Source organism: Oculina patagonica, chromosome 14 (assembly GCF_052425735.1).
Source record: "Oculina patagonica isolate OP01 chromosome 14, crgOcupat, whole genome shotgun sequence".
Lineage (NCBI taxonomy): Eukaryota > Metazoa > Cnidaria > Anthozoa > Scleractinia > Oculinidae > Oculina > Oculina patagonica.
The window spans coordinates 5,308,878-5,321,266 of record NC_135771.1 but is presented as its reverse complement, the minus strand read 5'-3'; the positions used below and the strand labels follow the sequence as shown (position 1 = coordinate 5,321,266).

Genomic DNA, 12,389 nt, shown 5'->3' with positions numbered 1-12,389 from the left:
ATGGAATAAGACGAAACACTAAAGTACAACACAGGCACCTTATTTTACTAGTTTCTATCTCATATTTAGTGCGGGATATTTAAATCACCTCTCCTCCGTTTCACTTTGCTTGACTTGATCAGGTCCTTCCTTCGTTTGCTGAAATTCATCTTGCGCAAGGTAAGACTCGTTTAGTTCCTGTCGAGAGAGAACGCAATTTTTTCACCGTTTGGCCACCCATTTGAAGTCAACGATTTTTTTACAGTTTTGCACCTCGTAGCATTTTAAATGACTTTTTGCAAACTTGCGTGCACTTGCGACTAAACTTGCGTGTATGTCCGTTTGGCCACCAAACGCAAGTCTGCGACTACTTGCGTCCACTTGCGCTACCGTTTGATTAGTGCTTAAAGCTACTGTAGGGTACTATCGTGTGAGTTTATGTGTTTCCCCTATTGGGGAAGGTAGCTAGGTAGGGTTTAAGAAGTTTTTGAAGTTTACCGGGGAAACGTAAACTTGAAAGCTTGTTTCAACAGGGTCTCAAAGGGGGGTCGCTGGAGCCCCGGAGCCCTGAAATTTCTGCTTTGGAGCCCGGAGCCCGATCGTTTTACTGACTGGAGCTCTGATCCTTTTTTGGCAGTGAAGCCCGGAGCCCAAAGAAATTTTCCGCGGAGCCCAGAGCCCAGCGTTTTGAAATTTGATCATTCGCGGTCCTAGATTGCAATTTTTCTTGTTTTAAGAGAGGATAGTACTTATTACAAGAATATGCGATTATCTTAAGCTAATAATGATATGCAACAACTTATTAGTGATATTCAAGTTAAATATTTAATGCACTTTTTAATAGTTGGAGACATGATAACCGGCTTCTTGGGTTTAAAAAACTGGTCGGAATTGCGGACGTTTTAATTTGCGGACTTGATTTAGCGTTGCAAAATAACTTTTATATCTTAAGATTGTATCCCGTTGAAGCCCTGAATTTTTTTCAGGCTTCTTTATTCCAATTGCTTAAATTGGAAATTCACTGCGATGATCATTTATCACTTTCATATACATCCGCAGTTCATATATGAATCATTTCATATACATTACATCATTAAGATTGTAGACCATAGTGGAGCCCGGAGCCTGAAAGCAGATGATATGGAGCCCTGGAGCCCTAACATTTTCGTCTTGGAGCCCTGGAGTCCTGCATTTTTTAGCCCGGAGCCCCAGAGCCCTAAACCGCTTTGAGACCCTGTTTCATCGCCCCATCCCGGTCACACCTATGAAAAATACATATATTTTTTTCCAATCTTACCTGATTTTCCATACGGATTGATTCTTCGACCTCGGGAGAGATTGAAGGCTTCGAGTCTACTTTTGCAATTGAACCCAATTCACTATCGCTGCAGGTCGAATTATTCCCGTGTTCCCAACCTAAGAATGAATAATGTGAGAAATATGTCACAGATCAATTGAAAGTCATATTTTGGTAGGGGAAGTAGTTGACAACCATGCCATGTAGCCATGCCATCGTTTCTTTACAACATACCATGCTTACATTTCTCTGGGGTTTCGACTGCCTCAGGCCTTCGCCTTAGTGGTGGTGAAGGTTGCGTTCCCGTGTCGTTTTCTTCAGCCAGGTCTTTAACGCTTTGTACATCTGATGCTGCTTTATCTTGTAGTCTACCACAATCCTTGTTGTCGCCTCTCCTTTCTAGAGAAAATAACGAGTTTTTGAAAATTACTTGCGTAATTTTAGTAATTCGATAGACAAACAGACAGACAGACAGACAGACAGACAAAGAGACCATCGGTAGCTAGGTGGATAAATGCCGAATTAGACTTTACGGTGATAAACTTACTGCTAAAATTAATTAAATTCTAACCTTCGACCAGAGCAAGCATTTGCCTCATGAGGGCTGTGCACCGCTTTGACCAGGCGAAGGTCTTTTCGCAGCACTCCTTTAATCTCTTTGCATCCTGTAACCTCTGTGACCTGGGTTTCTCCTTGACGGCTTGAATTGCTGCGGCCCAGTCTTTAGCATCTTCTGAATCCACAACACACGACGCAGCCAAGGGATTTCTCATGTTCTCAAGAGCTTTTGCAAATCCCGAGTTGCCACTGACCAGAATCGGTAGACCAGCAGATAAGGCTTCAAGGGCGGTCAAACCAAAGCCCTCAGTCCTTGATGGCATTATGGCAAGATCCACCTCGCACAACAACTTAGCCAGCTTTGTTCTACTTTCTATAAAGCCACGCACGGATAGTTGACGACGGGAGATGCCTTGCTGAAGCAACTTCTCTGCCACTTCTTCTTCGCTCCCAGTGGAAGCTCCAACGGAGTAGAGATGGTACTTTTGGTCCTTCAGCTCTGCAATGGCTTTCGCAGCTATGTCAAATCCCTTGAGCTCAAAATCTTCCGAGTCACCACGACCAAACATCAAGACGTAAAATTTTTCTCTGTCTTCTTTAGCCTGCTTGCATTCTTTAAATTCGTGGAAGATGCTGGGGTCTGGAGTGATTTCAAAAACTTTCTTTTTGGGGTAAGGACGAAGATACGTCTTGAAATCTTCCGTTAGCTTTGGCCCAACTGCAACCACGAGATCCGCCAGTGCACTGAGTTGTACCTCGGTATGGTGTTTCTGCTCGCCTCTTGAGATGTTGCAAGAGTACTTCTTGTACATGGCGAGTTCCTCGGGAGCGGTATGCTCAAACTGAATCCAAACGCATTTTGGACAGAATCTTTGGATCAGTTGTGCCTGTTTACCGAGCTTCACCCCATGCCCAACTACAACGTCGATCACTGGCAATTCTTCTGGTGGAAAGCCTAGCCGATCAAGGACTTCGTAGCCGGGTCGCTCTTTTGCAATGATAATGGTGATACCACTGTTTGTTGCAATACGCTTTTCTTCTTCACTGCACTTTGTAAGGTAAAAAGTGACCTCCAGGTTCGGGCTTTTTGCCAGCTCTATCGCTAGTTGCCTGTTAATGGTTGGGAGACCCCCTTTCGATGACCCCCATTCACCAGCTAAAAGCATAACCTGCTTTGCATTGGTTGAAGAACGAGGCGCTTTTTGGAGAGGCTCAAGCGAAGACAATACCATTTCCGGTTTGCCTGGGATTAATGCCGATTGCCCAACTGAAAGAGAAAAACAAGTAAAAAACGTAGGAGTCTTAGGATGAAAGTACACCAAGTAGCCTGCACCTATGTAACCAATAAACCAAATGAAACACTTAATTCGCTATTTAGTATATCAGCTCAAGATGTTAAAGGGCAAATAACAAAACAACGTACCTGTTTCGTCTGCTGGAATGTTGTTGTTGTTGCTGTCGTCCACGGCCTGAAAAATAGCGATCAGTCTTATATATATAAGTACCAAATAAAAACATATACTTTTCCTTAATTGATCTGTACATTGTTTATCCTTAGCAGATCATGTAAAGGGTTGTTTTTAAATGGCCACCAAGCAAATAAAAATCACTTGCATGGTAAGAACTAAGTTGTAAGATGATGGTGGCTTTACCGTTGTTTGATACAATTAGGTCACCGACAGGCTGTGTTCACACTGGGTGCCTGGGCACAGTGCCCGAGTACGATTTTCGCTGGGCACTAATGTGAATATAATGTTTTTTCAAGTACCTACGGCATAATTCGGGCACGAGCTTCACCTTGTACTAGGGCACAATGGTACTTGTGTATTTTGGTTTTCTGTGTGTAGGCCTACTCTGGGCCCCAAAATCGCCTAAAGTCGCCCAAAATCGCCCCAAATCGCCTTAAGTCGCCCAAAGTCGCCTAAAGTCGTCCAAATTCGCTCTTAGTATAGATATTTTCTGAAACAATGCATTATTGTGTACCATGATAATTCCCATGTACATACCATACCACAACTGTACTTAAGTCGGTCACCCTAAATTGCCTAAAAGGTCACCTTAAATTGCCTAAAGTCGCTCAAAATCGCCCAAAGTCACCTTAAGTCGCCCAAAATCGCCTTAAATCGCCCAAAATCGCCCGTAATTTTGGACAAAATAAGCTAAAATCGCCTAAAGTCGACTTAAGTCGCCCAAAGCTACGGCACTTGAACACGACGCTATTTTTTGCTGGTGCTCAGGTACCAGTGCTTGAGTACTTAGAGTGAACACGGCCTAGCCTAAGTTATCAGAGTCGTAGTCTTTCTGGTTGGTGGGGTGAGGTTCGATCATAAATTGACTAACAGAGGCAGACGCACTTTTTAAGATGACATCCAATCTCATTCTTATGGTACGACTATGGTATGTGTGCTATATAAGTACTGTCATTCATTCATATCACTAGTTTGAAACATTTTATCCGAGATATAACTGCTACAGTTAGATATTTTATACTTTATGCAATCTAGTGTGCTAAAACGTTACCGAGTCTACTCCATTGTTCGTGTCGTCATCGTGCAACCAATTTCAAAATAGGTTTAGATGAGCCTCCTTACCTGAATCCAAGGGTAGAGTTTTTCTTCAGGCAGGAAGGGGTCATTGCCTTTAGCATCTGGACAGTGGAACGGGCGCGTTTTTAAAGAAATGTAGTGAGCACAGTCGTCATGTAAGCAGCCGTTTGTGTCGTGCCAGATACAGTTGCCGGTGTTGGAGTCTATCTTTCCTGCACACAATCTGCATTGAACGCACAACTTCCAGGACAGTGAACGCAACCAGTGACACTCTTCACGCATCTTCTCCAAACTATTTTTCAAGTAGCTAGAAAAAATAAATATCGCAGGAATTTTCAATAAATAACGATTGCGCGCACCTTGTTTTTGTTAACGCGAAGAGCAGTTTACGAGCTGGGAAAAGAAAATCATTTTTAATGTAGATAAGCCGAAAAGTCCCTAACAAATTCAAGCTTTGAACATTTTCAGTCAATGTAAAACGACTGAATTACGCATTTCAGTCTGACATAAGAGAGTGCAAGAATTATTTCTGATTATTAAAAACTTATGTAGTTCCTGAGTTTTAATTGGTTAGCAGGAAATGGTATATGAGCTCATAGGCTAGGTGTACGCGTCACCGAGAACAGCTGGGGAGCTCAAATACTGCAATTCTTTGGGTGTTTTTAATACAACAATTACTCCACTCACGCTTGTTGGATATGAGATAGTAAAAGCCAACTCATATCCAACGCGCTCATGAAATAAGTATAGGCTGTTGTGTTGTAACCAGAGATGATATATTAGAGCAGTTTTCAATTTAGTGTCGTAAAACCAAAAGCAAAGTAATTACTCTGGCCAATCACAAAGGACACAGACAATCCAGTGAGCCAACCTAAAATTAAAGCAAGCACATGTCGCCGGTACGAAGCGCGGGAAAACGTGAGCGAGCGAGCAACGATTGGTTTTGGTTTTAGTTCTGATTGGCTACCAAAGTGGCGCGATAGTTTGGAACCAATCACTAAGCGTAGTAATGCGAAACCAAACCAAAGCAAATTTCTTTTGACACTCAAGTGAAAACCGCTCTACCATGAGCCGTGTCTAGTTTTCATTGAGGCTCACCTGTACACCTCCGAGTGAAATCCCGAATCGCCGTCGCCGAATGGATCTGAGTTGTCTTGTGACCAAAGGTGCAACTTTATGACGCTTTTGAAGCAGACCAGTCCAAGGAAGTTCTTGCCGTCCAGAACAAAGCGTGCTGCATTAGCATATATTTGCTGCTGCTCACAGGAACTTTTCGTCGCCGCCCATACTCCAAAATGCACGACTAGCCGAGAGAACAGCCCAGCTGGCACATACTCGGTCTTAAAAGTGAGGTACACTGGTGAAGGTAACGCACCATTTGCTGTTGGGATGATTTCCTTTCCTGGCCTTTCTGTTAGCATGCATGGGACGAGGTAAATTTCTTCGTTGTCCATACTTGGACAGCGAAAAAGAAGGTTGAATTTTTCCATCAGGAACAGCAATGATTGCTCAACATGATCAACACCTAGCTCTTTGCAAGCATGGTCAAGAAGCTCTTTTGCCAGAATGCCTTTCTCTTGAAGCTTTATGCGATGGCTGCGGATGTTTATCTTTTCCTCTCTGCTAGGTACCACAGTTATTATTTTGCAAAGAACATTCACAAGCCACTGCGGATCCAGTACCACTAGGCTGTTTGGATTATTTGCCTGCTCGTGATAGATTACTGTGCCACGGTCGTGAAGAAAGTGCAAAATCGGTTCAACGTCGCCCGCGTCTTGAACTTTGCAAACTTTCTCGATGATTTCTTCTTTAAAGGATCCTTTAGGGATGTACTTTACCCCGTTCTGTGCTTGTTCCTGAATCTTGCTTTCTATGTAAAGCCACTGCAAGGGAACCTCTTTCTTAGTATGCGGCATCTTATTTGCCACATCCAATATCAGCCGGCGCAAAGGGACAATCTGTGGGTCTTCTTGGCCAACTGCTTTACCTGCGCGCGTGTTGTCCACAGCAATGCTTCCTGCAATATGCTCGCCTAACACTGTCTTTGATCTGCAGAATCTGTCTAGCAGACAATCCATGATTTTCTCAGAATCTTCCTTAACGCAGTCGGCGTGGGTTCCCACAAGGATAACTGGAGGAAGAGTTTCACCGTCGGTAGAACGCTTCAAGGCGTGCACCAGGTCCATCCATCGCATGATATGATCGAGATTCGAATCTTCGCTCTCAGGATTCGGCACCGAATGATTTTCTCCACCATTTCCTCCAGCCCTGTCGAACAATGTTTTAGATAGATCAAACGCCAAGACGTACACAGCCTCCGGGGACATGAAGATGGGATGAATTGCACGATAAACGGCTTGGCCAGCAAAATCCCAAATGACTGGCCATATTCCATCGGTGTCATTTCGGCAGTTATCGACCTCGTCATATAGATCAAGGTTGTCTTGAATGGACTCCGCATTCTCTACTCGGGTAGCTCGGGATGGTACTATTCCATCAGTTTGAACCGAGGCTGAAATTAAAGCGGAAACTCAGGATAAACGTTAAAATGTTAAAGGGGCTATGTCACGCAATTTTAGGCAATTTCAGCACCGTCCACCTAGCCTGTTCATAGAATGAACTGAAATATCACAATAACAGTTTAAAACTGTAGAAAAACTTAAAAGAAACACAAAAAGGCCAAAAAGGGACATGGATGGGCAAAATACGAGAAGATTAAAACGGATTGCCTTGTTGGGTAAACTTGAAAAACGCCGGCCCGACTTTTTTCTTGTTTATCTCAATCTGTATAAAAGTGTCATTTACAGTGCTCGAAAATCATCCTTGTTTGTTATGTTGCCGTGATTTTGCCAATAAATGATTTTTGCGCTGCCATTTTAAAGTTTTCAGCTCTAAATTAACGAAAAATAAACAGAATTGCCTAAAATACCGTGACATAGCCCCTTTAAGGTGGCTCGACCCAGTTTTTTTCTAGCGATACCTATCATCTTTGAAACCCTCATACTTAAAGGGATTAATGTCAATGACATATCCACTATATCACATGGATTACACATAGACTGAACTGCAATATGATATAAATTTTTGGGAGATCGGAATAAATATCACGTGACAATGACGTCACACGGGTTTTTGCTCTGAATCGAATTTTAGCCCGTAACCGCATTTTCTCTCGAGATCCTTCACGCTACGTATACCTTGGGTGTTTGCCTTCAGCTCTGCGGAGTTTCATTGAAATCTACAAGAGGAATTTTGAAATATCTTGGAATTTCTTTTTAGATGGTATAATTTATGCGTAAAATAAAGACAAGACTTCATATAAAGAAATTTGCTCCTTTTTTGATGTTTAATGAGAGTCTTTAGCCCTCATTCCTTTTAAAAATGCCCCATATCCGATATCCAAACCGTAAGAAGTAGGTAGACTTGCGATTCAGAGCAAAAACCTGTGTGACGTCATTGTCACGTGATATTCATTCCGATCTCCCAAAAATTTATATCATATTGCAGTTCAGTCTATGTGTAATCCATGTGATATAGTGGATATGTCATTGACATTAATCCCTTTAAGTATGAGGGTTTCAAAGATGATAGGTATCGCTAGAAAAAAACTGGGTCGAGCCACCTTAAGTATGTATTAAACAACCGTACAGGGGTATTTAAACAAGCTCTTTACTTTACAGTCGCGCACGATGGTAAATAGATTTTTCATTAAAAAGAAAACATATCTTAAAGATATAAATACAAGATTCTTTCACAAGTTTAAGCTAAAATAGGCAATGCCCTATATGTCAGATGTTAATAGGCAACTTTTGACTCATATTTCCCTGAAGTCGCGGAAAAATTGCCGCAAGGGGTTCCCTTTACGTAAGCAGAAGTTTGATCATAATACCTAGTTAACAAATATTAACAAACAAACCTGGCTGTTCAGTATTTGGAGTCACTCCTGTCAGCTCAACAGCTGGTGCCTTTGTTGTCGTTTCATCAGATAATTGATCTGTTGACCCTCTAAGTAATTCTTGGTGAATGAACTCGGCACATTTGTACTTGTATGCACTCGACTTTCTATGAGCTTCTGAATTCCTCCAGGGCATTTCACTGGCATTTTTGAGAGCTTCACTCATGAGTACTCCATTTGTGCTTGCCTCATGTTCATCAAACGCTTCACCCTTCAGTGCTTTGCCAAGACTGGTCTTTCCAACGCGATCCTCGCCGATCATCAACACCTTGACTCGCTTATCGTACGTTTTGCCTGACGTCAGAGCTCTTTGATAAGCTGCTAATGTGTTTCCGCCTCTTGCCAAGATGTAGGTAGGAATCAAATCTAGAGAAAGAGGGGGCGACATTCTGTGTTGAGCTGATGGCCAACATTTATGACCTTAAGAGTTACACGGACCTACTAAAATGGCATTTAATAGCAAAACGAATGTTGCACTGAAGACTATTGCAAATCGCTAATTGTGTCAATGAAAATTTTAAACGCGTTTCAATACGAAAAATATCAGTATCCAAAACTCAATAACTCTTCATGTACTCGGGCTTCTGATTAAGTGTGTACGTGAAACGTTCAATGACCTGACTACTGGGTAACCAATTTCAGACACTTCTTATATATCATAGACAAAATTACACTATCTCCTCTGAGGTAAAAAGAGTTGATAAAGCATTTTACTTTCAAATCATATGCGTAGCCGATTTTAAAAGTTGTCGTTTGAGGCCTTCTGTAGTTCTAACTACGTTTACTTTCGATAACAAAATAAATCAAATAAGTCAGTTGCAAACGAAAAGGAAAAATTCAATTACGGAGCATCACTTGTGTAATACTTATGTTCAGTATAAGTGTCTCACCTTTGCAGTATTTAACGACCAGATCCCTTCTATTAACCAGCACTGCAGCTATTCTTTCGTACGTAATGTCCGGCATACATTCTTGCTTGAGATGCCTTAGTATGGGTGCTCCATCGATGGTATCTTTGCCAGCGTCATTCAAGTCCCCCAGTTCATCATCGCTTAATCCCAGTAGCTGGTATAATTTCCTCAGTTCTTCAGGATTATCACTTATGGCCCTCGCAAGGCATTTCATATCTTCTATGGATGGCCTTCCTTCTTTCAGCAAGGACTCAATATCTGTGAATCATAGTAAAGATAAGCTTTGCGGGACCTTTTTGTATCAGGGGCGTCAACTTGCGATTTTGAAACATGTATGTTATGGCGCACTCCGCTTTTGAGTATGCAATGACTAAAACACAAACTGAGGTTCTCGATGCTATATTTTAAATCCTCCAAAAAATGATGGGTAAATGTATTTACCTATCTCGCTCCATTTATTTTAGGGCAGAAAAAGAAATTAGACAAATTTCCGTTTCTTCATTAAGAGATCATTCGCACTTGAAGGATATGGGGTTGGTATTTTTTGTTTCATTTATACTGTTTATATCATCTGTTTCCAACGGTTAAACAAAAACTTGACTAAACCCTACTCCAACCCAAATAATGTTGCAAGGCTTTCACAAGTTAGGGATTATTTAACCCGTCTCAGCACAGATTCCTTTAGAAATTTTTAGAGGGAGCCGAATGTGCCATTGCTTTAGCCATAACACATGGTTCGCTCGGGTATGCAACCCAATGGCCGGGCACCAGGGATAGTTACTTCTCAGTCGCGTGGATAACAGGTTATATGTAGGGACGTGGATCACAATAATACTATGGAAACAGGAGACAAGAAAAGCTTGCACAAAACTTACCGATATCATCGTCGTCTTCCATTTTCTTTCGTGCTTGCTCCGTTGAAACTTCCGAGTCCGCAATTCTGATTTCCATATATAACTTTTTTGAATCGCCCTAATAAAAAGAGGCTATAAATTTTCCCGACCCACGGCCTGAGAACTGCGTCGCTGAATTCCTTATGCCTAACCCTAGAAAGAACAATATGAACTGATTAAGTGCAGGAATTACTAATGAGCCCAAAAGCGCAATTCAGCTATTGCAAATTAACTGAACTGACTGTCCACAGATAGCTTTTCCAGCGGGTATAAAATCAAATCGAAAATTCTGTTAAATCTTGCCTATCTTTAGCTCAGCTATCAAAAATTGACTGGGACAATAGACATACTGTACGTATCTACGTACATCACAACTCAATCCTAGATTTTTATAGTCGGGTGACTTCAGTCCACGGCCTTCATTTGGCTGGGTGAAAACATGCCATACTGGATACCAAAACCAGTTCAACAGGCCACACTAGAAGAAATCGTATTCTTCAAACGGGAAACTGTTTGTTCTTGGAAAGGCCTTCAGGTAAACTAACACCGGAACTGAGAGGGGAACATAGATACAGAAAACAGGAAGCTTGAAGGGATTCAAAATCCCCCCAATTGCACAAATCAATTGAACTGACCGCTACGCCCTGAAGTTATCAAATTAACCGGACATCAATTAATTCTTGGAAAAACGACGATTAAAAGTTAAATGAAAACAAATCAAAAAACGTTTTAACTATGGAATAAACATGTAACAGTAGGCTTATGCCTGACTAATTTATCATGACGAAATACAAACCAACAGAATGAATTTTTTTTCGTGAAAGGCCAAAACCTAAGCGCGTGCCTCCCTTGTGTGATTCTAAGAAACACTGTGATTGACCTTTTCAGTGGCGGCTTCTTGGAAAGTGGACATGATGTGATGGACAAATATACAATTCAAGGAATTTTCCCGAATCTTTTCAGTGTAAAAAGGCACGAAATCATTTTTCATTTAAACTGTATACGGTATGTAATATTCATTCAGTATAGCTATAGCTCCTCATTTTGACTAGTTAGAGGTTGTTTGTCTAAGGTCACGCGCGAGCTCTGAAGGTCCAATAACCGGCTTTCTGAGAAATACAGGAATTTGTCTACGAACACCGTGGTGGATATAGTTAAGCAAAACGCTAACGACTTGATTGATACTTATCTCACTGTTAACTATTGGAATGATACTAACTTCACTGCTTATATATGAGCGTCTGCGCACAAAACTAAACTCGGTTCATTCGCTTTTGAAAACAAGGGAAACCCGCTTGTATTAAGTCAACATTAAAGCACTATTTGAATAATTATAAATAATCTTCATATCGTTTATGTTTAAAGATGACTGAACATGTTATAGTTATTCAATGCGCAGAATACATAACGAATATATGGCGATTTCACTGTAATGCTTTGCTTGCACTAAGTCAGAAAGGCCTTTCTGATGCAATAAGGTGATACGTATAGTTTTCTTCAGACACACTTTGCACGTGTGCCGAACATACGTCACAGACAGGCGCAAAATAATGGCCTGGATAAAATTTTCTTTTAGTTTCAAGTTCACCGCTCGTAATTTCCCTCAGTTTGTTCTAATCTTATTTCATTTGTTACTTATTTGGTGTTTCTCTACCTCAGTAAACATTATTTTGAGGTTTCCTGTGCTGTTATGAAGGTATTTTTACGCATCATTGAAAATAACTTAAATGTTGTGACATAGCTCGTTTAAAATCAGAACTGAAAATAAATAAATTATACACCATTCATGAACAGCACTGTCACATAGTTACCTTTTGATAACTCTAGCTTGAACTTCCCACGAACTGATGCAGTCAAGTTGATATTTCGCAGAGCGCTGATGCATGCAAGATGACGTTGAAGTTGTAGTTGGCTCTTTGCAACTCAATTGACTGCCAAGTGAAGTGTGATCTTTCGTTTTTAATCCGTGCAGATATAAAACAATGCTGGGGGTCCTAAGGCATGGATTCCCCCGGGCATCAATCCAGCTTTCGCTTTTTCAAGCGTTTGGGGGACTTACTCCTTTTAAATATGGGTCAGTAAACGGACTCGTTTATTTTCGTACCATATTACTCAAAAAAGTTAAAAACAAAGAAACCCTTTATCCACAGCTTGTGTAAATAGGCGTAACATGTATTTTGATTTCACATCAACGCGGACGTATCGAATGTTGTCTGAAAGAGGTCATTGCCTCAAGAAAAATAGGAACCA

General features: G+C 41.2%; 1 protein-coding gene across 5 annotated transcripts in view; it reads right to left on the bottom strand.

Annotated features, from left to right (window-relative positions):
• Positions 1-12,283, bottom strand: part of LOC144638111 (uncharacterized) — a 14,354-nt gene extending 2,071 nt beyond the window's left edge. Inside the window, exons 1-11 of one of the 5 annotated variants that reach the window (XM_078497290.1) lie at positions 11,951-12,283; positions 10,122-10,292; positions 9,226-9,504; positions 8,297-8,701; positions 5,479-6,892; positions 4,426-4,687; positions 3,258-3,303; positions 1,848-3,101; positions 1,511-1,675; positions 1,277-1,395; positions 89-177 (exon numbers count right to left, since the gene is read on the bottom strand). In XM_078497290.1, coding sequence (XP_078353416.1) covers positions 89-177; positions 1,277-1,395; positions 1,511-1,675; positions 1,848-3,101; positions 3,258-3,303; positions 4,426-4,687; positions 5,479-6,892; positions 8,297-8,701; positions 9,226-9,504; positions 10,122-10,197 — 4,109 coding nt within the window. In that variant the 5' untranslated portion in view covers positions 10,198-10,292; positions 11,951-12,283. Of the gene's footprint in view, positions 1-88; positions 178-458; positions 500-1,212; positions 1,396-1,506; positions 1,676-1,847; positions 3,102-3,257; positions 3,304-4,425; positions 4,688-5,478; positions 6,893-8,296; positions 8,702-9,225; positions 9,505-10,121; positions 11,902-11,950 lie in introns of those variants that run through there. The other 4 variants (XM_078497292.1, XM_078497289.1, XM_078497291.1 and 1 more) reach the window with 4 other exon arrangements.
• Between the last annotated feature and the right edge of the window lie 106 nt (positions 12,284-12,389).